This window comes from Argiope bruennichi, chromosome 9 (genome assembly GCF_947563725.1).
Source record: "Argiope bruennichi chromosome 9, qqArgBrue1.1, whole genome shotgun sequence".
Lineage (NCBI taxonomy): Eukaryota > Metazoa > Arthropoda > Arachnida > Araneae > Araneidae > Argiope > Argiope bruennichi.
Window position 1 is genome coordinate 52895870 of NC_079159.1, and position 27075 is coordinate 52922944.

The 27075-nt window shown below is 28.3% G+C and overlaps 1 protein-coding gene across 1 annotated transcript in view; it reads right to left on the reverse strand.

Moving 5' to 3' along the window:
* Positions 1-2746: 2746 nt before the first annotated feature.
* Positions 2747-27075, reverse strand: part of LOC129984946 (beta-2 adrenergic receptor-like) — a 191693-nt gene continuing 167364 nt past the window's right edge. Inside the window, exon 2 of the mRNA XM_056094889.1 lies at positions 2747-3936. Coding sequence (XP_055950864.1) covers positions 2747-3936 — 1190 coding nt within the window. The remainder of the gene's footprint in view (positions 3937-27075) is intronic.

Genomic DNA, 27075 nt, shown 5'->3' on the forward strand with positions numbered 1-27075 from the left:
TCAAGCTGGAAGAAACAAAATAAATATCAATATTTTGTGCTCTGTTAAGACAGGTAAATTTCCTAAGGAAAGTTGTCAATGTTATAACAGATTTTTTCTAGGAAAATGTATTAAACTACGAGTAAACTATGAGCATAAGAGAGGATTTGGCTATATTTATTAATGCTGTTTTTTATCTCTTTAGATTTAAGCTGGAAAATTGCAATTCAAAAAAGCAATAAAGCAATTAATAGTTTGATATATTAAATACTTTTGAATTCCGAAACCTAGATTTTTTAAAGAATGTAGATAATTCGAAAACTAATAAGATTTGATTCTTTCTAACAAACATTTTTTTCAAAAAAGAATATGAACTAAAAATAACTTAAAATATTTTTTTTAAAAATGTAACAAATAGAGGAAGAATAATTATCTAAATTGTTGAAATTTTTTAGTATTTGATGCCATGGATATGCAAACGAAATTTCTTCATTAGAACGAACCTTTAGCTCATGAAATGATATACAGCGACTTGTCTTTATTTAAAAATCAGTCATTACTGATTCTTATTTACTTTTTAAATCTAAAACAATCTTTGACTCAGTTATTTATATGGACGCATAACTATTCGGCTTCATGAGGGTATCTATCTTTGTTAATATTAATTGTTCGAAAAAAGTATTGTTTATTAAAATTGTAAATCATGTTGATGAAAAGGTCTTTAATTTTTATTGTATGCGTATGGATAAATTTAATCTTATTAAAATTTATTAAATTCCTTACTTAAAAGCACCTTTGCAAACTTTTTTTAAAACCTTATAGTATATGTTAAAGGTTGCGCCAAAACATTTTGCTTATACGCTTTAAAATATACAATCGAATGCCATCAAATAACCCCCTTTTGAATAATGTAAACCAACATTTGTAGACATATTCGAAAGTTTTTGAAAAATATATCAGTTTCTTCGAAATTGTAAGTTTGGGCAAACGAATCCCAGTATGAGCATTTCTATTCAGTTTGGATATTTCATTTTGTATAAGTTTTGTATATCTTCCGGTTTCTGAGTTGCATCTCTAAATATGGTGAAACGAATATTACAGGAGCTTATTTCGGACATTAAATAGGTATAGAAGTGTAAATACTCGTAAACAATTAGTACTTGTTGGCAAGGAGTATTATGATCTTGGAAAATCCAGTTATCCACAGGTAGTACAATCTCCATGCGTTATCATTTTTTTTCAAACTTCATCGAACGACGCAATAAAACTCTTCGGCAGTCGCTGAGAGTAAAAATATTATAAGGAATATATTTACCTTCCTGCAAAGGCAAAATGACAAACTTTCTGTACGAACGCTGTTTTCTTTCACAGTAAAAGTGTTGAAACATTTTAAATTATTTCCAAAACAAAAGTGAAATTGCACATTAAAGATATTTAATTTTCCATCCATTTCTGTCCTTGATGTATTCACTGATTATTCGAATCTTTAATTTTAACTCATTAATAGCGCTTGATTTTTCTATAAGGATAGCAATTTATTATTGTTGCTTGTTCAATTCTTGTTGGTGCGTTCTACAGAACCACTTATATTTGGTGTACACTTATATGTGACTATTAATTAAAAATACTTTAGAATATTTGTGATTTATTGCTGCACAGTTTTCATATCACTAATTCTCAATATATCTGATGGTTTATCACAAATTTCAATAACATTTCCTCTAGTAAAGAAACATTTTAAATGCAAGCATATTTCGGCATATGTATTTTTCCTCAATATTTTAGTAAAGTCCTTTCAACATGGGTAGAAAAATTATTCAATATATACTGGTTTAGTTTCTTACTGAGGAGCAGAAATTATTTATATTTTAAACTGAAATCTAAAATTTGACAAATGGAATTTATATTAATCATTGTTAGAAATCAATACAAGGAACAACAATCAATAGAAGGATCAAAATGATCATCTTCATAAAAATTTTTAAATAAATATATGAGACGCGGCATATATACCAGTCTTTGCACTTCACATATAGTGAAAATCTTAAACTGATACTCATATTCTCCGTTCATCTTTGTTACTGTACATTTTAAGTAAACGGTCAGATGAATAACAAGTTACGTTCAACATAGTAAACATTTAGAGTCAAAAAGGGAAACACATAAAGTTTAGTTTCTTGTTGTGGTGCTAAAATCTGTTAACTTAAATCTAAAATTTGACAGCTGAAATTTATAGTAATCATCATAATAAATCAATACAAAGAACATCAATTAATAGGAGGAGCAAACTGATCCTTTTTATAAAATTTTAAAAGTAAATGTATAAGACAGGGCACACAAACCATTCTTTGCACCTCGCATATCGTAAAAATCTTACACTCATACTCTTATTCATCATTCATTCTTGTTACTGTACATTTTAAATAAACAGTCAGTTGAATAACAAGTTATGTTCAACATAGTAAACATTTAGAGTCAAAAAGGGAAACACATAAAGTTATTTTGGTGATAAAGTTTACAATACAATGAATAAGCTGAGCGCAATTTTAACAACACATGATACAAGTTGATTATGAGACTGGAATTTCTTTAATTCCCTCATATTTGCTTACTGGTAAAGAAAGGACAGTTTCTGGAATGCCACAAATATCTGGTTTGATGGGAAACATCTGATGAGCTCTGCATTTTATACAATAAATATACACTTAAGGATTAGCAAGCTCTGGAAATCACGGAGATGGGCATAAGGAAGATATTGAAGAAACATTCAAAGGAAGTGCTCGTTTGTGTGATTTCTAGCGCCTGGCACAGTTAGTAAAGTGGAGGATTGCTGGTGGTTTTGGTCGTAGACTACTTCGCCAGATGGCCAGGAGACGTGATCGATTTGGGGACTGAGACAAGGTGTCCTCGCTTCTGGTGTGATGGCTTCCACATTGAGTCTGTCCATTCGCAGGTGGTTCTTGCCACCACCAGTGCTTGTCTCATCTATTCCTCCATTATGGTGTTTGCAGCATAAAACTACGCGGAATGCTTCTTTGAAGTCTCTATTTAAGAAAGCATAAATGCAAGGATTGAATGAGGAATTGAAATATCCAAGCCACGTGATAGCGCTACGGATTTCATAACTCAGAGAACAGTGTGTACAGTAAGCCAGGATGACATACATAAGGAAAAATGGCAACCAACATACACAAAACACACCCATTACGATACCTAGTGTCCTGATGGCTTTGGTATCCGTTACAACTTGCTTAGATCGCCTTCTTAAACTTCTCCTCATTCCATGGGTTCCAGCTCCTTGAAGAGATATCTCTAATTGCTTTATTTCTCTGGCTTGATGCTCAGCCACCATTAAAATTCTGAAATACACATAGAACATGATTGGCAAAGGTAAGTAGAAAGACGTCAGGGAAGATACTGTGGCATAGATGTGATTCACAGTCAGGGAACACTGAGTGCTTGGATCAAATATGCTCACGGGATGGTCACTGTACCAGCCAAGGAAAATAGGTATGAAGGAGATTGCAGCACTGCACATCCACACAAAGGCAATAACGAAGCCAATGCGTTTCCTGGAAACGAGCGAGCGGTAACGAAATGGCTTTGTGATGGCCCAAAATCGATCCAGGGCAATAAAACATAGATGAAGTATTGAAGCCGTGCAGCACATTACATCACAAGATATCCAGAGGTGACAGGCAATGGGTCCGAATCTCCACTGACGATCAAGGTCATATATAATGGAGAAGGGCATTACTAGAGATGCCACTGTTATGTCTGCAGTTGCAAGACTGGCGAGCAAGAGATTGGTTATGGACCGTAGACGTCGAAATTTAGTGACTACAACAAGAACTAAAATGTTTCCAATCAAAGTTGTGCTGACAAGTATGGAACATATAATGGCTCCGAAGATTCTGAGACCGAGTTCTCCACCAGATACTTCGCTGAAGGTAAGTCCTATAATATAAAAATATATAGTGTTAGATAGCTCTAAATATAAATTAATTTTTATTAAAGCACCAATAAATAACTTTTTGAAATAAAAAAAACATGTATTATGTAATAAATAATTTATTAATGAGAATCAATGATATATTCTTTTTAAACTCAGATATTTTATGTTAATTATATACCATAATTTCAATGTTTTCTTACGAGCTTTTCTTTCTTTTATAAAATCTCAAATATGTAAATACAAAGAAAGCTCTGAACTTTTTGATGAAATAAATTTAAAATTTATTTTTAATTAAGAAAATCTTTTAAGCAATCATGAGATCTTTTTATGAAATTTATGTTACTTTCAAGATGAATGAACCCATTTATCATAACAGTTTATTTTAAATCGATGCTTATTTAATAAACAAATCGGATAACGTATACCATTTACTAACGCAATGCGTTCATTAACCAATCATTCATCTTAAGTCAAATTGTCTATATGAAATGAATAAAATACAAAACAGAAGGAATCTCGACGATTAATAAGATATATAGAGATTTCATCAAAAAAGATGAATGAACCCATTTATCATAACAGTTTATTTTAATCCGATGCTTATTTAATAAACAAATCGGATAACGTATACCATTTACTAACGCAATGCGTTCATTAACCAATCATTCATCTTAAGTCAAACTGTCTATATGAAATGAATAAAATACAAAACAGAAGGAATCTCTACGATTAATAAGATATATAGAGATTTCATCAAAAAATTAACACATTTGGTTATTCTTAGGTTTTATTGAAAGCCTATTGAACTTTAGTTAGTTAATGAACAGTTCTTTCAACTAACAAGTTTTTTTTATATATATAATGCAAATACTTATTAATTCTTTGATTTTATTGGAAATTTATTGAACGGTAGTCAGTTAATGAACATTTCATTCCACAAACATATTTTATTATATAATGTTCATTAATTGATTACTACCCACATAAGCAAAATCATGAATATTAAATGAATGAAATATGAAATAATCTTCAGGAAATCTACATGTATCAGATACATTCCTAAAGAATCATTGTAAGAAATTATTCTATTCATTGTTCTTAACTTTTTGGATCCCCAGAATGAATTAATTCCGGAATTTCGACTAGAAGTTTATGGATCATCAGTAATCACTAAAAAAATACCCATATGGTTATTTTCATCGTCTTAGAATATATAATGCCCATTAAAGTATCATTAATACATACAGTTTGTAATTGATGAATGGAACAAAGAATGTTTAAGGAAATTCCCGGATTTTTAATATAATATTATAGGAAATTATATAATTTATTTTTCACCTCTTGCTTCATCAGAATCTATACAGATCTATGGCAAATCTATAATCAGTAAATACCCAATGCGTGTACCGAACATCATATTTCAATCGATTATGTTCGTTAATTTATCATCGACTTTATCCAACACCATTTATAAACTATCAATAAAACAAAGTTAATTTCACAAAAAAAAGAAGAAAAAAAAAGATTACTATGAACTGTCGGATTTTAAACAAAACATTATAAATAATTCTTTTATTATTTATTTTTTGGCAGATATATTAATAGAAGCAGAATTCCCATATAATTCTATGGTAACTCTATGATAAGTTATAATGAAAAATGCGTGTAATGTACTTCGTATTCAAGTAGTTTATAGTCGCTAACTTATAATAGACCTTATCCAAAACCGTTTATAAATGATGAATGAGAACTAATTTTAGAAGACAAAAAATATTTAAACAAATTCCTGAAATGTTTTAAACAAAAATTAAGAGAAATTCTGCTATTTTTTTATTTCTTGTTTCTTTGAGATGAATTAACCATATTTCCATACAAATCTATGTTAAATCAATGGTCAATTAAAAATTATTTCCTGTGACAAATATTGTATTTGTATATGATATCCATTAAATTACTCCACTTTATGAAAAACCCTTTATAATTGGTGAATGGTATATAATGAATTCTAAAGATAAACAAGATATACATATATATTCTTGAAATTTTTTAAGAAACGTTTTAAGATTTAATTCTTCTATTAATTTTTTTTCCGATACCGGAATAAATTAACTAGATTCCATAAAAATATATGGTAAATCTATAAGCAGTTAACGAACATTTCATATAACGAACATCATTTTTCCAATAAATAATGACTGTTAAAATATTCATCATATGCAAAACAGCTTATAAATGATCAATCATATTTCAGGAAACAAACAATATTTATATAAACTCCTAAAGCTTTTGAACGAAATATTGTAAGAAATTCTATTATTATTATTTTTTTCTTTTTCTTTTTTACGTCTCCAGAAAAAATTAGATAGATTTTCCTGAAACTCTATGATGAATCTGTGTTCAGATAATGAACAATACGGCTAAAGAACTTCAGATTTGAATAGATTATGTCCATTATACGGAAAATCGTTCATAAGTGATAAATTAAACAAAACATATTTCAAAAGGCAAGTGATATTTTTATATGCTTCTAAATTTTTTGACAAAATATTCCAAACAATTATGCTATTCGTTGTTTATTTTTAGTTTTTGTGTCTCTAGAATGAATTAAACAGATTTTTATAAAAATATATAGAAATCGATGAGAGTTTACGAACGATCGGGTAATGAATATTGCATTTGAACACATTTCGTCCGTTAAGTTTTCATTTACCTTATGCAAAATAATTTATGCTTGATGAACAGGAAAAAAAAGCACATTTTAGAAAACAAACATGCTTCATCCAATATTTGAACATTTTACAGACACAATAAGTCTCGATCAATAAACGCCCTACAACTTTCTAACACAAGCTAACAATAACCAAAAATAATTCACAACAGATAAACATTCTACCGATAAAACTGAAAACGATAAGAAAACTGTGAGATCTTAAATTATAACCATTTAGTACAATGTTCCAAAGAATCATCGATAATTATAAAACAGCGGTTATTTTCTTAAAGAATATCGATGAAATCCTTGAGAGAGGCTAGTTATTAAGATAGGAGTCCGATAACGTAATTTAAAGGCTTGTTTATTGACCGCTTTACAGAAATGTCTGCAAACTTCGAGATAATGTTATGTAAATTGATTACTCATAACCTGTTTAGTAGCTGGAAAACTATTTATCAGATGCTTTTTTTTTCTATAAATAGATAATACTCGTCAAAGGTAAATAATGTGTTAAATTCTTTTTATAGATTAAATTTCTAAGAAGTACCAAAGTATCACAGCAAATGGTGAGTTTTTGCAATACGAAAAAGGGTTGCTATTATTCAAGAGGGGAGATTCTAAACTGAATATGCTGCATGAAACCACTTTACAGCGCCACGTGTTTAACAGGTTGATCAATCTAATAAAATAAAACTTGTTTGGATTCGCGAGATCATGGAAATAATAGCACTCATTGTGCATGCAAAATCAGAAAAAAAAATCTGAAATAATAATTATTGATAAAATTGTTTTTTTAAAAATTTGTCAAAAATAATATTTTTGAGTGTAAGGCAAATGTGTCGTGCGTGTCGTCTTAAATCGAAACAGAGAAGTAGCCACCTGAAAAAATGTGATTCACAATATAAACGTGTCTGTCCTTGTTTATTCGCAATTTTTTTTTTTTGTTAGCAGCACTGTAAAGACTAAATTAATATGCTATGAAATTTGCTGATGCCAACATTTTAGTTCACCATTTATTTATATATATATAAATGTAATGATAACTAACTCTTAATTTAGACCATAGTAAAATATTCTCTTATTTTGTGATCCAATTCCACTTTCGGTTTAGTTAATTCCTCTGTAAAAAATAATGCGCCATCAGAAACTACGTTTCAAATGAAAGTGATACTTCGGTACCCTTGAAAAGGTGTCAAAGGTCATTCCCTCGGCACGTGGCCGGAAATCCTATGTTATATAAGGCTAGTGATCATCTGTTCGTCCCTTTTTTGCCTCTGCTTTACTTTTGTATTTGTGCCGCACTGCGTCTTGTAAAATAATCATGTTTGTCTCCCGGGAGAGAAGAGAGAGAATAAAAAGAAATTAAAAATATAACAACGTCTTGTCTATATCTTCAAACCTGCATTTTTCTTCAACCAAAATATGTTACATATATTTTTAAAGAAATATGTGTTATTTCGAAAAGGTAAAACAACTTTGCAGAATTAAGAGAGGATATACTATCCGATGAAGTCAATAACCAAAATCTGCATTTTGAGGAAGAATACGAGATCGAATTCAGTGATTCGTCATCAAATGACTCAGCAGGTAGCAAAATACATTAATAAAAGATATAAGAAACATTTATATTTGTTCTTATATCTGTTATTATACACTTAAATGTTGAGCAGAAACAGTCGCTGGAGTAAAGATGAAAAAAGCAAAATATTTCAAGTTAATCACACAGAATTAATGCACCTCAAACGAATGAATATATTTCTTGTATACACTAACCTCACTTATCGATTAAAGTGTTAAAACAAAGTCAAAGAAACTGTTCCTCAAACATAATCTCTATTCCAATTTATCCATTTTTTTTATTTCATAAGAAAGCTCATGACATCTAAAACAATGAACAAAAGCTCGTAATATTTCAAAAATTTACAAAATATTTTTGATAGGATATTCTTTACTTATTCCATGATTCATAGGATGCTCTTATCTAACATTACTAAAGACAAATTTGTGTATTTGGCTTGTTGATAGATCATTTGACCTACAGCTACCAAATTTGGTAAATTATAAGGAAGAGGAAGATTGCGCATCATGGATAACTGTTTTTAAAATTTAAAATAGAATTTAAGATTATTTAAAATTAACTGTGACTTTCACTTTTTCGGAAGTCACGTTCGATTTCCGAAATATTAATCCGTCCTATGATCTGGGGTGGAAGTTTGTAGAGAGAATGTCAACTCGTGTATCATCCTCTCATGTGATTGGGTATGAAATTGCAAAAACCGTTCGAAAACAACTTTAGTGCTGCTTCCAAAGCGACATTAACTAATACAGAAATATTATTATATAGAAACATTTTTATACCATTTTATATTTGAAAATACATTCTTCTTATTAATATTAATGTAAATATTGCAATTTATTTTTGAATTTTGGCACTTTTTAAAAGTTGTTTTATGTAAAAGTTTAACTATGTAACTGTTAAATATCATGAAATTTTAACCATAACAATAGTTATTGCAATGATATTAAACCGTTTTTATTGCTTCATCAAATATTCTATCCTGATTTTTTTTTTCTCGCTGTTGAAAGCTATGGTAGAAAAGATCGGTTTTAAAATTACGAAGTTTTTGTAAGAGGAGTCACATACTCAATAAAAGTTCCAATACCGTGGAAGATGAATAAAAATCATAAGATAAATTATTACCTATACAGTTATATTGTAAAAGACAGAATGATGTCATGGGACTTGATTCAGTTAACGAAATTCAAATATAAACTAAGCAGAGTAGTGTAAGGCTATTAAATTAACACAAATTTAATATCTGCCCCATTTTGATGAATGCAGTGGGGATAATGAACATAAAGCTATGAATACGAGATTTAATTAAAATGAACCAGATAATATTCCTAGTATCTAGTGGGTTACCAAATGGGGCTAATACATAGTAAGTATAAGATTTAGCAAAATAATTCAGATTTAAAATACTCAGTGAGAAATATAAATTATTTTTTTAAATTATTCGAGTCTGCCCTAAAACAAAGTGCACATAAATTTAGCTTTCAGTTCATTACCTGAAACCGAGTAAGAATATATACTGTTGAATATTTCGATAAAGAAAATTTGAGAATATTTCCGTCGCATTTTATTTAGAGAATTTTAAGAAGATTGAACTCAAGATATATTCAGAACCATTTTTCAAAGCTTCATTAATTTTTCATTTTATTGCCTCCTGATTTATGGTCAAGATAAAGGATATAATCTTATTACCAAAAAGGTTTAGTGAAAAATGATAATTTATCAAGGCATATTACTTATTCAAGTGGGTTGCTATTTATCTTCTTCAATGGAACAGGAAGAAAGTTTCCGCGAATGCGTTCTTTTCTTTTTAAAAGTTGTTGAGAAAATAAGAAAAGAATATAAATTGCAGTTCCCATTCCAAATAAGGATTTAATTGTTTAAAAATGTAATTAATCTTATTTAGCTTTTACTAATATTTGAATTGAATTTATCACGAATGATTTTCCTAGTTTGGTTTTTTTTTTTTATATAAATATTAGAATAATGTAGAGATAGGCTTTTATAGTTGAACTCTTTTTTTTCTGTAATAAAATTTTAAAACATCTATAACAATACAAGACAAGTATTTACTAATTACAGTACTAAGAAGCGGCAAAATAGAATATGACTGATTTTTGGTAAAAAAAAAAATATTTTAAATGGTATAATTTACCTTATTTACAGATATCCAGCCTATATGGATTTTTAATAAACCGATCGAAATCTCCTCCATATCAGTAGAATACTAGTTGATCAATATAGATTTTATTTGCTTTATTAAGTATTAAAACTAATGGTTGAACTAATATCTGAAAATTACTTATTAAAGATATTTAATGATAATATTGGTCAAATGTGCTTTTTCTACAAATATTTCTTGGCCATCTTCAAAAGCAGTCTATGATTTACCGTTTCACGTAAATTTCTATATTTATTTTAACACCAGCCGCTATGGGAGATCAGTTTATTCATTTGGGAATATCAGTTGCATTTATTTTCAACTAAACGTTTTATGCACAACTTTAACTTTCATGACTCCTTTAAAAAAATCTTTTAAATATCATACTGAAACAAACATTTATGGCATTTTATTTTAATGGCCTCAAACAAAATGCTTACGGAGTAAATGAACCTTTATGGAGTAAATAAACCTTTATGGAGTAAATGACCTTTCTTAACGGAGTCGAATTTTATGAAATAAAAGTAACTTTAAAAATATAATTATTCGGATTATAAATTTTTTAACTGCATGTCGGTTTTTGAAGTAAAGTAACACCATTTTATTATTTCTGATATAAATTGTGCGGATAGTAAACCGATTCTTTTTTTTATCAGGTTACAAAAACAGAAAAAAATTATATCATCAAAAAAAGAAAAGTGCCATAATGAAGAAAAAGTAAAAAAATATTTAATTTCAGTGCAACAATAAGATATATTACAGAGAAGACCAGAAAAAATATTTAAAAGATTGTAAAATTCTTTTTTTCTCTCGCTCTCTCTCTCTCTCTCTCTCTCTCTATATATATATATATATATATATATATATATATATATATATATAATTATGTGCCTTGTTCTCATAAAATGTTTTTCAGCAAAATTATTTTTTTAAGCTTCAAATATGGATAGTCATATTATTCACTTATACTATTATATGGACCTTAAGCTGTTCTGTTCATTGTACTACGCATCTCACTCTAATTTTTTATTAATGTCTTTAAAATTCCATTTTAAATTAAAATGGAAATGATGAAACTGCAATTAACGTTTTTTAGTGAATCTAAGCATGTCTTTTAGGAGAAAATATGAGAGCATGTCCTTAAAAGAATATGAGAATTGAAAGCAGATTCCTTCGGCATTGAATTCTTATGTGTACTACAGAATGATTTTCATAATTTATAATATGTCAAAGAATTATTTAAAAGACGTTAAATTATTATATATTATTACGTTAATACGTTAAATTATTATATATTTAAAAGATTTTAAAAGAATTTTTTACAAAAAATTTCACAAATTCAATTAAAATTTCTGTTTTTATTTTATTTTTTAAAAGGATATAAACACTGTCGATAATAATATTTATCTTTTTTCAGTTTATATATATATATAATTTTAGTTTATAAAAACTATGAAGTTTAAATTTTAGTAAGTTCTTTAAATAGATTAACATTTCAATCTTTTACTTTCAAATTTGACTGATTTATTAAGTTTTGAATATTTAAATATTAGAACAATCAACGTTTTCATAATCTAGGCCAATCAGTTTTGAGAAAAAATGGGCGATTATTGACTTCTTTAAGACGATTAATGAAGTGATCTAAAATCACTCGATTTTATAAAATAGTGATATTGAAATTTTCATAAATCGGTCAGCTTTAAGGATTGATTTAGTTGATTGGATTACAACTCTTTTTATTTAAAATATTAACATCTCAAGAGTATTTTTGTTAAATATGATTCACAGAGCAGAGGAAATATATAAAAATTAAAAATTCGCAATTCATCAGCATTTATTGACTCAATTTAATAATATATAGTTATTTATTTCATTTGGACCATTTGCTAGCAGATGTATGTCTATTACTAAAGGATTACAAATTGATGGGCTCCGATTAGAGTAAATATATTGTACATATTAAACTATATTTGCCTTAAATACAACTGTTTAATTGAATTAGTAATATAGGTATTGTAAAAGATCTTAGAAAACGTTTCCTTGCATTTACTTTTCAAAAAAATATAATGTTTCATATTTATTTCATTTTATACAGACACAAGCTGAAAAATACACTGTTGTATGTTTAATTTGGAATGATAGTTAATTTATTTTTTAATATGAAATTTTGTCAATATGATGGCAACGCATTGATAAAAGTTATTTTTTTTTTCCATTAACATGCAACTTGCTCATGCAGCTTAAAGTTTGTTTTTATTTTTTGCGAAATAAATTGTTGAAAAATGAATGATGAAAAATTAATTTTGTGCTGTAATATTTTGTTATAGCGAAAAAACGCCGATTTTTCGATTAATTTTTAATTACTTAAAATTGTAATTAAAAATTCAAAAAAAAATCGCGCCAAGGTGCCCATATCCAACCTCTAAGGTATACATATGCCAAATTTGGTACTTGTAGGTTGAACGGTTTAGCCTGTAGAGCGCCAACACGCACACACATACATTGAGCTTTATTAAAATTACTAGCCGCCTTTGGCGACCAGCTGGTTTGTCAATCTTAATGCTCGTTAAAATTTTAATAATCAAATATTTTATGTAATTACTACTTTAATAGCTTCTGCATTAAAATATTTCAAAACTTCAAATTTTGATAGTCATATAATTCATTCATAATATTATAAAGGCCTTCAGTCATAACGTAATATGTATCTCTCTAATTTACTGTTAGCTCCCGTAGAATTTATGCTTTAAATTAAAGTGGAAATGATTAATCTGCAATTAATATAATAATATTTTTTTACTGAAACAAAGCATTTTTTAATAATAAGAGTTAGGAAAGTTAGTTTTTAATTAATAATTAAAATTCTAATTAAAAATTCAAAAAAAGTGACCCCAGGTGCACATTCCCGACCTCCAAGTTATGCATGCGCCAAATTTGGTAGCTGTAGGTCGAACGATCTGACTTATGTAGAGCACCAACACACACACACACACACACACACACACACACACATTGAGCTTTATATAAGTATAGATAGCTATATATATAACAAACAAATTAAAGTCATTAAATGTATGCTGAATTTTTAAATGACGCAAATATCATTTATAAAGTAAAACGTTTTTGGAAATTGCTGTAAAATAATGACAAAATTTTGAGTAATTTTTAATGTATTAGAATTCTCTTTAAAATTTTAAAAAGTTGATTAATTTTTAATGTATTAGAATTCTCTTTAAAATTTTAAAAAGTTGATTAATTTTTAATGTATTAGAATTCTCTTTAAAATTTTAAAAAGTTGATTAATTTTTAATGTATTAGAATTCTTTTTAAAATTTTAAAAAGTTGATTAATTTTTAATGTATTAGAATTCTCTTTAAAATTTTAAAAAGTTGATTAATTTTTAATCTGCATTGATGCACTGACACTTTCTATCTTATTATAGTACATATAGATTTAAAAATAGTGTTAATTATCTGATCCATTTTATGTTTATTTACTTTTATTGTTTGTTTTATTATACTGAAATCATGCGTGCTTCTGCGCAAGCGTCAATTGATTTTGATCTCACCAAAGTAAAGATAAGACGGAAAAGGAGGAAGAGATTATTAATATTTTTATTATTTTGTAAATTGTATATAAAGCATTATATGAGTTGCGAATTAAAACATTATTATTGAATGCAGCCTCAAAGTTCTCAATACGATATATTACTTCCTGATGCGTTTGAAATAAACCAGCACAAAAATTACTTCCTATTCTTTCAAGTATCTAAGTCTCATGTGTCAGAGTTTGTTGAGAAAAATTCGGACGCAACACTACAAGATTACAAAAAGCCCCCAACAGAAGATTCACCGTAACCTCTGATTTTCTGGAATTCTTTACGTTGAAGGGAGCATCAGAATTCCGGATCAACCGTCGGAATTCGAGCATATTCATCTGGGTTTTTTCATTTTATCCAAAAGAAAAAAAAAAAAGAAATTCGACTGTTTAAAGAAGAATTGTTCAGTTTTGTATAGTTTCTAAGGTTGAGAAAATATTTTGTTCCACGACTTATGCTTATCTATATATTTTACCGCTCTTTTTTTTAGAAAAAAGAATTTGCTAAAATTTTTAAATTAAGATCAATATGGAATCTAATGATATTATTTTCCTCATTCCCAAATTTTAATTGTCAAATAGGCAAGAAAAATTTCTCACTTCAATTATCGCTTAATATTTTTGTTCTTTAAATCAAAGGAATTTTTATAAATTTGATTATTAAAAAAGAAAGTAAAAGTTCTTTATTTGAGGACATTTTATTTCTGTCAGAGTTAAGAAGAAGTTTAGAAGTATATAATTCGAAATACTAATTTCGATAATTTGTCATACAGAAATATTTAAAATAAATGCATTATTTTTTACACAATAATAAATTACATTTTAAACAATGTTATTTATTATTGTTTTAGATAAAAAAAACGCTTTACAAAATGTTATTTATAACTGTTTTACACAAGTAAACAACGTTCAATCTAATATATAAAATTCTCGTGTCACAGTTTTCGTTGCCATACTCCTCCGAAACGGCTTGACCGATTTTGATGAAATTTTTTGTGCTTATCCGGTATCTATGAGAATCGGCCAACATCTATTTTTCATCCCCCTAAATGTTAGGGGTAGTCAATTATTAATTAAAAACTAACTTTCCCGCCAAAAAAATCTTCCATTTTCCCCACCGCCAACTTTTCCGCCAAAAAAATCTTCAATTTTCCCCAACGCCAAATGATTTAGGCTTTAGTTCTTTTTTTCTCCCAACAGTAATGAGGCTAGGGTTAAGATTTTTCGGCGGATTATTTCAAACGATTCTGTTTATTTTCTTAATGTTTTATGCATTTAAAATTAAACATTGTTAATTAATCCATGTTTCAGATTCATTCTGAAGTACTTTTGAATTAAAATAGCACAGAATAAAGGAAATTAAAAATGTCTAATCTTCATAGCGTTACCCCAACTGGCGTAGAAAAATTCACGCATTTGCGTTACGTAAAAGGCGAAGAAAATTCACGCATGCGCACTGTGTTCTGATCGTTGGCATGGCAACCATTATCAACGGACGATTTAAATTACTTTTACGTTAGTTGTATGCTTTTGTAAGTAAATTGTATTTATGTTATATATTTTTTGTATATGCTTATAGTTTTAAGTACATCGTTTTTTAAGTAGTTTTTTTTAACCTGTTTACAATGATTTAAATTATTTTTAGGTTAGTTGCATGCTTTTGTAATTAAATTGTATTTATGTTAGTTATATATATATTTTTTATATATGCTTATAGTTTTAAGTACATCGTTCTTTAAGTAGTTTTTTTAAACCTGTTTTCGACAGATTATTTTAAACGATTCATTTTATTTTCTGAGTGTTTGATGCATTTAAAATGAAACATTGTTAATGAATCGATCCATTCATGATGAATCTGAGAAAATTTTGTTGACAAATGCTTGAGATATTACATAAATTAAGAAAGATATTCTTTAGTGCCCATAAAGTTTAAACGCTCAGTGACTCTATTATCAGTAATCATATTATTAAAAAAATGCTTTGTTTCAGTAAAAAATATTGTTATATTAATTGCAGATTAATCCTTTACACTTTAATTTAAAGCATAAATTCTACGAGGGGTAACAGAAAATTAGAGAGATACATATCACGTTATGACTGAAGGCCTTTATAATATTATGAGTGAATTATATGACTATCAAAATTTGAAGTTTTAAAATATTTTGCTGAAGAATAAAATATTTTGCTGAAGAAGTTGGAATTGCATAAAATATTTAATTATTAAAATTTTAACGAACACTAAGATTGGCGAACCGGCTGGTCGCCAAAGGCGGCTAGTAAATAATTAATAACGTTTTTCACATTAATAAATAACGGAATTATTAAATGCATGCACAGATAAAAGGTTGATACACAAAAAATGATATTCATAATATTCTTACGAACTTAATTAGGAAAGAGAATAGCAAATAAACCCCCTGTGCTTCTTTTGTGAGTTGTAAGAAAATATTTGCTTCCTTCCAATTAAAGTCAGTCATTCAAACTGAATAACTAAGAATGTTAAATCAATCGTCTTAAGGAAGGACAAACAGTATTTCAGAAGGATATCCGGGCCTATGGATACAGCAGCATGTATAGCTTGAATGGCAGTTTTGGGTACTTCATTTATGAAATTGTTAAGAATTTAATTTAAAAAACAAACAAAATATTAACCAAAATACCATTTCGGGCATTAAACCTTCCCTATACGATTTCCCAAATAACTAAAAATTTTCATTCTGTGATCTTGAAATGTAACCGTTAGTTAAGTGAAATTTCCATCATTTGCTTTTTTTATTTTTTTCTCCCAATACCTAAGATTCTATTTTGATATACTTCTTCTGTCTCAGTTAATGCATCTTCTGAACTTAACAACTTCAAGAATTTTTTCCAAAGATACAATCGAGAAAAGAATATGTCGCCTAGCCATGAAGTCCCTCGGCATCGGCATTGTGGCGGAATGCTGGAATCTATAGATACTGAGTTCTACTCATTGCATCGCCTTACTCTTTGAAAACAAAAAGGAAAAGAAAAGTTCGTTTAAGTTCAAAACTATTGTTCACACAATTACAGATAGTAGTTTTTTGTTCCAGAGAATGTTCGGATAGATTCAGACACAGTATAGTGGACTAAGTAAGTGTACAACATATTTTATGTTCTTTAAATTTCTGGACTTCTTGCATTGAAGACGGTATCAAAAATTTAAAGTAATCCTTTTTCAAAACTTTTCTCTTTATCAAATCCAGAATTTTTATTTAATAAAAAAAAGACAAGGAAGAATGAAAGTGAAAGAATAGTAGTTTATATTTAAACTATCTTATACCGTTGAAGAATATTATATTTCATCTTATACCGTTGAAGAATATTATATTTCATCTTATATCGTTGAATAATATTATATTTCATCTTATACCGTTGAAGAATATTATATTTCATCTTATACCGTTGAAGAATATTATATTTCATCTTATACCGTTGAAGAATATTATATTGCATCTTATATCGTTGAAGAATATTATATTTCATCTTATACCGTTGAAGAATATTATATTTCATCTTATACCGTTGAAGAATATTATATTTCATCTTATACCGTTGAAGAATATTATATTTCATCTTATACCGTTGAAGAATATTATATTTCATCTTATATCGTTGAAGAATATTATATTTCATCTTATATCGTTGAAGAATATTATATTTCATCTTATACCGTTGAAAAATATTATATTTCATTAAGACGAAAACTTTTCTAGTAACAGAAATGTTTTCAAGAATTTTTAAAACCCTTTCACTACTAAACCGGCCTAACCGGCCGTTCAAATTTTGTACTGGCGAGTAGACATGTTTCTGTTTCAAACGAGTGCTGGAGAATGTGAAGATTTATAACTAAGGATGTTCACACTTTACGTTCAGCACTCCTAGATTGAAAACTTCAAGCCAGTATAGAATTTGTACGGCTGGTTGATCCAATATAGTGATGAACAGATTAAGTTAATTCTTCAATGTGTTATTTCTTATTTTCTTGTACATGAAGTACACAAAGAGGAAGCGTAATCTTCAAGAAATTACATTTAGTTATTCTATATGGACTATCAGAAAACATTTAGTTATTCTATCTGGTTGACTGCTTGTGAACACAATTTCGTGGATTTCTACCATTTTTCCTATGGAATTCATCCATAGGAAATATATGTTAATGCGATAACTAAAATCTAAACAGCAAGAATAATAAAATATGGTGAAATAATATAGTTCTGCCGTTTTGTTTCTAATTCTCAGTTGCATCTGTCTGTTGATCTGTGCATCCGTATGTAAATTAATACGCTAATTGAAAAAAGCAGCAACTTAGAAAAAGGAAATTTGTGTGAATGATAGATCTATATAAAATTTCCGTTTCAATCTGTTGAAAAGAAAGTGACAAGCATATATAATACTACGAGTAATATTTCATTATATTGAAAAGCACGCCCCATGGCACAAAATGCGTAAAGAGGATTGAATGTGAAATCCCCACATGTGACTTCAATATAGTGCTTGATTCGGTACCCAAGTTGGATAGCAATAAAATACGAGTACTTGTGGTTGTGACGACCATGACCAAAGTCTGCAATTTTCACTCAGAAGATGACGATTTAATTGGAAGTACAGGAGAAAGCTAGGCAAGACTTCACCCTCTAATTCTGTTTTATAATTAGATAATCATTTTCCTTTGGTAATATGTTTTGGTTTCTGTTTGGCTCTTGGTCAGACGAATACTTTAGTTAGTTTTGTGAATTGCTTGCAGTTTTCATGTCTGAATATACTATCTTGGAATGATTTAATTTAGATTTATAATTTCAAAAATATGGTAATTTAATGCATGAGTAACGCTCGGATTCCACTGTTAAGGAGTTAAGTAAAATATCTTAATAATATAAATTTTGATTTTTACAGCCATACCAAAACAGCTTTTTCATTAATAATCTTTAACAGAATAACATCCTTTCCTCCGAAGATGGTTGTTTTCCAGATATTAAAATAGTCTGAATTAAATAACAATTATTTTTAAATTATTCTTTGCTAGTTTAAATAGTTTTTATTTCAATAATTCTGTATAATAATATGCTGGTGATAATATCAAGTGTTTAAAGTTAATATCCGCGATAAAGGTTTCTGTATCGTGGATATAATTGATTTTTTTGCCTTATATTTTTTTGAAAGGATAGAAATTTATGTATTTAACATAAAGATGATTTGAAGGTATTTATAACTTCTATTATAGATGTCACATGTAAATTAAATTTTTTATTGCGTCAAAATTTTAATAAATATTTGTCTTTAAATAAACTTTTATTCTTTAAATGTTTATTACATTATTTATCAGTTGCAGCATACAAAATCACACGTAATTATAAATCAAAGAATATATTTTCTTTAAAGACAATAGGCTTATGAAATGCTTAGACTTTTTTTTATTTTGTCTTTTATTTATTTATAAATGTAAATACAATAATGCATTTGAAGTTTAATTAGGGAAAAGCAAAGCACAAAACTGATTTGAACGTACTAAATACTAACGTAAATAAAGTAGTATATTTTAGTAGTATATAAAGTATTATAGTAAGTAGTGTATAACGTTAAAAAAGTAGTAATATTTTATTCAAAAAAAATAAATTTAGATACAATATTTATAAAAAATAAATTTTTATTTGTGGACCAAAATGCATATTTCTTTGTAAAAAACTTTTTCAACTTTTCAATCTTGAGATTTGTTGTATATTAGGCTTAATAGCAGATAGTATCATGCTTAAGAAATGGAAATTCGATTTAAATAATTATTAATTGTAAACATATTTTGAAAGTATTAAAAAAAATTACCATGCAGAACACGCAAGGTTTCAATATTTCAGAATTTTAGCACGTCAGGAATTGAATGAAAATTTGATTACAAAATCTGATTTTTACATGAATCGACTCAGTTTAATTGAAACCATTAAAAACGAGAATAAGATAATAGTACAAAATACAAAATTGAATAGAATACAAAATAAAATAATACAAAAAAAAATATTATGTTAGGCATTTTATGTTAAAAATAATCAGTAAAAACATTGAAATTTTATGATACCTGATGGTATTTATTAATGCCAAGAATAAATTTTTCATTTTAGAAATAAAATCTTTTGCTAACATTTGGTTTTATTTCTTATTTATTTATTTTTGCTACTACCGCTGTTACTCTTTTTCTTTATGCTTTCATATTTTCTTAACACAATCGCTGACGAAACCCAAAGACCACTACAAATTTCTTTCCGTAACACGACCAATAAAAGAGCACATATAAAGCCCCAAGTCTTTCCGCCTCAGAACACTGAAAAACAAGCTGAAATGTACAGATACGATGTCGTAACACTCATTCAATAGACGAGCTCTTTGAAAAAAACTTCTTTCGAGTTCAGCCCATTTGTTCATACAACTCTCGGTAGGATTTTTGCTGTAGAATCCGGGCGTAATATAACAAAACTATGAAAGCCTCCACCAGAAGTCCTGCTGCTACTGCCTTTGAATTTCTGGAATTCTTTCGGTGAAGAGAACATCGGAATTTAAGAGGTACCCCTTGGAATTCGAGCACATTCATCTAGATGCTTTTATTCTTCATTTATTTATCTATTTTTAAAAAAGGAAAAGATAGGAAATCCAAAGCGTGCAAGAAGAATTGTTTACTTTGTATGCTTTCTATATTTTAGAAGGTATTCTGTTTCATGTTGTATGCTTTGAAAAGTATTTTACTTTGTATTTTATTATTTGAGAAGAGATTAAATTTTTGTTTTGAAACAAAGGCTGCTTATAAAAAGAAGAATATAAGATGGCAGTATGAAAAATTAAGCCGAGTATTATCACAACTAGTTACACAATTCTATATTTGAACCTAATATGTTGTTTCATTCGAAAAATTTCATACCTTATTTTATTACAAGAGAATGAATAAGCATAGAATCCGCTTGTTTAGTGTTTATTTAGAACTAACAGCCCGCGCAAATACGCGGTGTTGCCATTGTTTATAGAAAAATATTCATGAAAGTTATAAACCTCCATTATTAATACATTCGAAAAATTTCATATCTTATTTTATTACAAGAAAATGAATAAACGTAGAACCCGTTTGTTTAGAATTAAGTTAGAACTAACAACCTTTTCAAATACGCGGTGTTGCCATCTTTTATATAAAAATATTCATGCACATTACAAACCTCCATCACTCTTTTTAATTACTCTTGATCCTTCATCATTGTATTGTTCAGGATTTGGAAATGGTTGTTCCTTAAAAAAAAGGTTTATTCGAAAAAAAATTCACATAGGATGAAACTATTGGACTTTTATGTTTTCCTTTAAAAAGAAACTGACTACCTGTTTAATATGCCCGATAGATGGCGTTATTCAATGTAGAACTCTATAAAGTAAAAAAATACAATCATCTTCTTGTTCACATATGCTTTTTTTTCATTTTAGATGTAATATATGCGGGTTTTTTTTTCTTGTGTTCGTCCAATATATTAAATAAGGTTTATTTCGTCTAAAAGTTGAACTGTCTTCATAGATTTATTGATAAATGGATTATTAATTATTGCCCTTTAGGATGTGTATCACTGCTGTAGAAAATAGAATTATTTTTTCACCTACCAATCTATAAAATATTATAAATTTCTTCTAAATCAGGGATATAAGCTGATTCTTGAAGAACCCGAGTGTGATCACTTTAACAATTAATTTAAAGCAAAATTTACCAGTGATCCTACGCTTTACTTTGATGAATCATCCCAGATTTGATTATCCAAGCATCAGGAAGATTTGAATGCCTGCAATAAGAAATGATGCGCATGCTTCAGAATTGATTCAGATAGAAACCTTTCTATCTATTCGATGATACAAGATTCCGTTCGTTTGTTTTGCAGAAAATACCATAACTCACATACATTCGGAAGCAATTTAAATTTTTCTAGTACTTTTTTGAAGCGGAAAAAAATTAAACTTAGCACTTAAATTCTTTTTCTTTTATTTGATTTAGATTGTCTGAATTTTCTTTGGAAGCATATGATGATCGTGAATGTATTCTTCTACTGCCAGGTGACTTGTTTAATAAGAAAATCATGGTTGAAGGATCTGTTGGATCAATCGCTTCAAACTTGTTGGACAAAGAATATAATTAAATTCCCCTTGCGTTGGTGACAACATGAAAAGAATGGTGTTAAAACAGAATACTTGTGGAAAATGCATTTAATTAATCTTTTACTAATATTTACTAATCGTTTAATTAATCTTTTTTTTTCATTTGATTTAGATTGTCTGAATTTTCTTTGGAAGCATATGATGATCGTGAATGTATTCTTCTACTGCCAGGTGACTTGTTTAATAAGAAAATCATGGTTGAAGGATCTGTTGGATCAATCGCTTCAAACTTGTTGGACAAAGAATATAATTAAATTCCCCTTGCGTTGGTGACAACATGAAAAGAATGGTGTTCAAACAGAATACTTGTGGAAAATGCATTTAATTAATCTTTTACTAATATTTACTAATCGTTTAATTAATCTTTTTTTTTCATTTGATTTAGATTGTCTGAATTTTCTTTGGAAGCATATGATGATCGTGAATGTATTCTTCTACTGCCAGGTGACTTGTTTAATAAGAAAATAATGGTTGAAGGATCTTTTATATCAATCGCTTCAAACTTGTTGGACAAAGAATATAATTAAATTCCCACTGCGTTGGTGACAACATGAAAAGAATGGTGTTCAAACAGAATGCTTGTGGAAAATGCGTTTAATTAATCTTTTACTAATCTTTACTAACCGTTTAATTAATCTTTTTTTTTCATTTGATTTAGATTGTGAATTTTCTTTGGAAGCATATGATGATCGTGAATGTATTCTTCTACTGCCAGGTGACTTGTTTAATAAGAAAATCATGGTTGAAGTATCTTTTGTATCAATCGCTTCAAACTTGTTGAACAAAGTATATAAATAAATTCCCACTGCGTTGTTGACAACATGAAAAGAATGGTGTTCAAACAGAATCCTTGTCGAAAACGCGTTTAATTAATCTTTTACACCATGCATATTTTATCAGTAAAAGCCAAAATTAATAAAAATTACATAATTTCAATAACCGAATATTCGTTTTGAATCACAAAATATATTGATATGTTCTTTATAAGACATAGGTTAAATATTTTCACATCATAGGTAATGTATTTTCCCTAAAATAAAAAAATTAAAAAAATTAAGTAAAAAAAGATATATTACACGAAAGAATCTTTAATAAAAGTAATGGACTGGCATCATTCATAATTTCATTTCAATACTTTTTTTTTACAAATTTCAGTTGTCTCCTTAATTTACAAAATATTTAATATTATGATTTTATAAAGCATCATTTTGTAAGGTTAAATAAAGCTCAGTCATTTTGCCGTTCCACCTATTGGTACATTTAATCTGCTATCCAGAAAAACTTGTGGGACGAAAAGCAAACTTATTTAAGAGTGAGTGGGCTCTTAAAAGAAATTTATTTCTCATCAGTAAACAGAAACAACTCAACTTGAAAATACTCATGTGATCACATCAAGGTATACCTGTTTCTTCGTCTCTATAAATGACAGATACTACATGAAATTACCGATTTTTTTATTATTCAGTATATCATATTACAGTGTTCAAACAATATTATGTTCTAATTTCTCCATTTATATAAAATACGTTAAAACGATATTCACAATTGTTTATTGGGCGCATTAATACACTGAGGAATCACTGGTATCATATTCCAGTTTAGAAATTATTAGATACAAATGGTCTTTCCTTAATGCATAATATCTTACTTCTACAATTAGCGAGTATTTCAAACAAACTTATAAGTTAGTAGTTATACCAGGCGTAGAAACCTGGAAGCATAGGAAATATTTTTCCGTGGATATTAAATTGTGACAATAGCATAATAAAGAGGATTCAAGGTCGTCTAATGAACACAAATAAAGCCTTTTACGGATAAAAACGATTTTTTGAATCCTCACTGCTATCAAAAAATACAAAATTTTTACTATATAAAACCTTAATTAGACCAATACTTACCTATGGCTCAAGAGACCAGGATCCTGAACAAAGCTGGAGAAAATAAAAAAGCCATTTTTGAAAGAAAAAATTCTGCGAGCAATTCTTGGTGGAATAGAAATCAACAATGTTTGGAAAAGAAGATATAGCTTTGAGCTATATAAAATCTATAGAGAGCCAAATATTATAAAGTTCATAAATATAAATCCGATGAACTGGATGGCTCATATATTTAAAATGGGCGGTGATTCCATATTAATAAAAAATTCTTTTGCATAAACTTCTAACAAGTAGAAAAAGGGGTAGACTCAAAATGAGATGGATGGAGTCAGTGGAGATAGACTTCCTGGCTATGCAAGAAAGAAACTGGCGCACAAGTGTCAAAAGTAGAATGCAGTTGTTCAGAATTCAGAGGAAGACACTAGCCCACCCTTGGCTCATATATGATGAGATGGAAAATAATAAACTAATTAACCACTTAACTGGTTTGCATATTTTGTTATCTAATTATATGTTACCAATTATTTCAGGAATGTGCAACCTTACTGATTCAATTAAGAATCTATAGATTATTTGAGGTGTTTGTGTATTATGCATAATTTTTATATCAAAATACTAGCGACTCGGGACTAATTAAGAACCTGTATAAAAAGATTAAGAAACAATAATTCGAATCTCGTACCGTGCATAGGCTCGACATTATTTCGCAATGCAATGGATTTTGTGTTTAATTTTTTTATCATGAATTGCATGCATTTTAAAACTTTCCATTAAAAATATTTTGAATATCTTTAAAGAAATTTGATTTAAATTAATAATATTCCAATATTATTATAATATATTCCAATTACTCCAACAATACTCTGTTATTATTATTTTAATTATTTTATGTCAATTTATGTGATATCCATTTTTGTTGGGATGTAAGAGCTAATTTATAAACCTCTAGAAATATGTATAAAATTCTATTCGGAATAATGCTTTAAATGACGAGGAAAATTATGTTTTAAATTATTTTAATAAATAAATGTATTTCTTAAATCTAATTTTCATATCCTTAATCATCTAATTTTCATCCAGCCTTATCAATCATGTTTTGTAAAATATCTGTGGCCTTATAATATTTTAAATATAAAGTATCGTCTTCTGTTACTATATCTTATCAATGTATGAAACCTTGAAAACACTATTTTAAACAAATTTTACAGATAAATTTGGAGCCCGTTAATAGATCATAACAAATCTTCTCTATATTATAATTATACATCTGTGCGTTGCTTTTCAAATCGTTTCTTAAAATAAATTTGTAAACGGTCCCTATTTAGGCATAAACAGCTGTGACTTGATCAATTTAATCATAAAGCAATGGCATTTTTTATCATACGCTTAATGTCATTAGAGAATAACGACAAATGTTTTATTAAATATAATTGAAAGGACTGAGAAATCATATAAAAGAATTTGTAACTTTCACAGAAATAAACTTTTTACTCATGTGATCTAAAGTATAATTCTTCACGTCATTTCAAGCATTTTTTTAATTACCACAATTCACGTTTTAACTATTTATTCATCTCTGAACCTGAACCGGAGGGTTCAGGTTTGAGACTCGATTCCACCGAAGAACTGTCGTATAAGTGGGTCTGGGGCACGTTAAATTCGTCGGTGTCAAACGGCATCCCATTCGTGTGGTGTGGAAGCTTGGAAAGGGGTTGCCAGCTCGGGTATCTTACTCGTCATCTGACATCAAAATTACGAGGTCTGTCCCAAAATATCCCTATTGTTGCTTTAAAAAACGGCACGTTAAAATTATTAAACTATTATTAAATTATTAGACGCTAACTTTGGGCCATGTAAGAATGGTTTCACTATATAATTTGAGTGTCAAAACAGCATTTCAAATTTGATTTAAAGTAACATGCATAACAGCGGATATGTTTACAGGCAACCTACCCATTACGGATTTGGTTTATCATTTGACAGATATGTATAATTCTGGTGATAATAAAAAATGATTTTCTAGTTCTTTGTGTATTTGAAATCGAATTAACAGATTTTCTCAGGATGAATTTCGTCCTTACTTGATACAAATATGCAGTCAGAGTCATACATACATTTGAAGTCAACCATATATATTGAATTTCGTTTATCTTATTTTTTTTTCTTTGCGCCGAGAATTATAAAACATATTGTTTTTGTATACACTTCATTAGAGAAAAGAAAAATGTGTGTTTTTAAATAATATGATAAATAATATTAAAATTCTTCTTTAAAATGACATTATAACAGTAAGCACTCCACTAAAGTTTTCCTTCAAAACTCGCCTCTCTTCAGTGGCAATTCCAGAACTCGTAATAAGATTTCATTTCACTTAACATTTCTTCCGTTAAAAGGGTAACTTAATTACACTACACCAAAGTAATTCGTTGTCTTGGAAACAGTTCCTGCGCGAGAAAACTCAAAAATGAGGGACAATCTTTGTATTGATTGGAATCAGAAGTGAGTCCTGCCTTCCGATAACTTATAGGTCAAACAGTTTTCATGTAGGTTTTAATAATCATCACAATCAGGAAAAATTATGATAAAAATAGATGTAAAAATCAATAAGAAACTACAGTTAACTATTAGTTATAAGTTTATTATTTGTACAGTATTTCACCGCAGTCCCAATTCATTCAAACATATTGCAATGATAATAATTAATAATAAATAGCGCGAATCAAAGGAAGGAGAAGATTTAAAGTATTTATTAACATAATAAAAAATAAGGAATTGAACAAAAAAAGCAACAAAAAGAAGGAGACGGTTTATAATATTTATTATCATGATAAATATTAATAAAAGGAGCAAAAAGAAGATACAGGTTTAAAATATTTATTTCTTTTCTTTTTGTCGATCTTAGAGACACATGTAACGTATCCCTATATAGAAAAATAAGCTAATATTTTAACGATGCTTCAGAAAAAAAGTCGAATCAGAATCATCATATGCAGAGCGAATCCACTGTTGCATTGAAGAGTACATTTCGTTGTC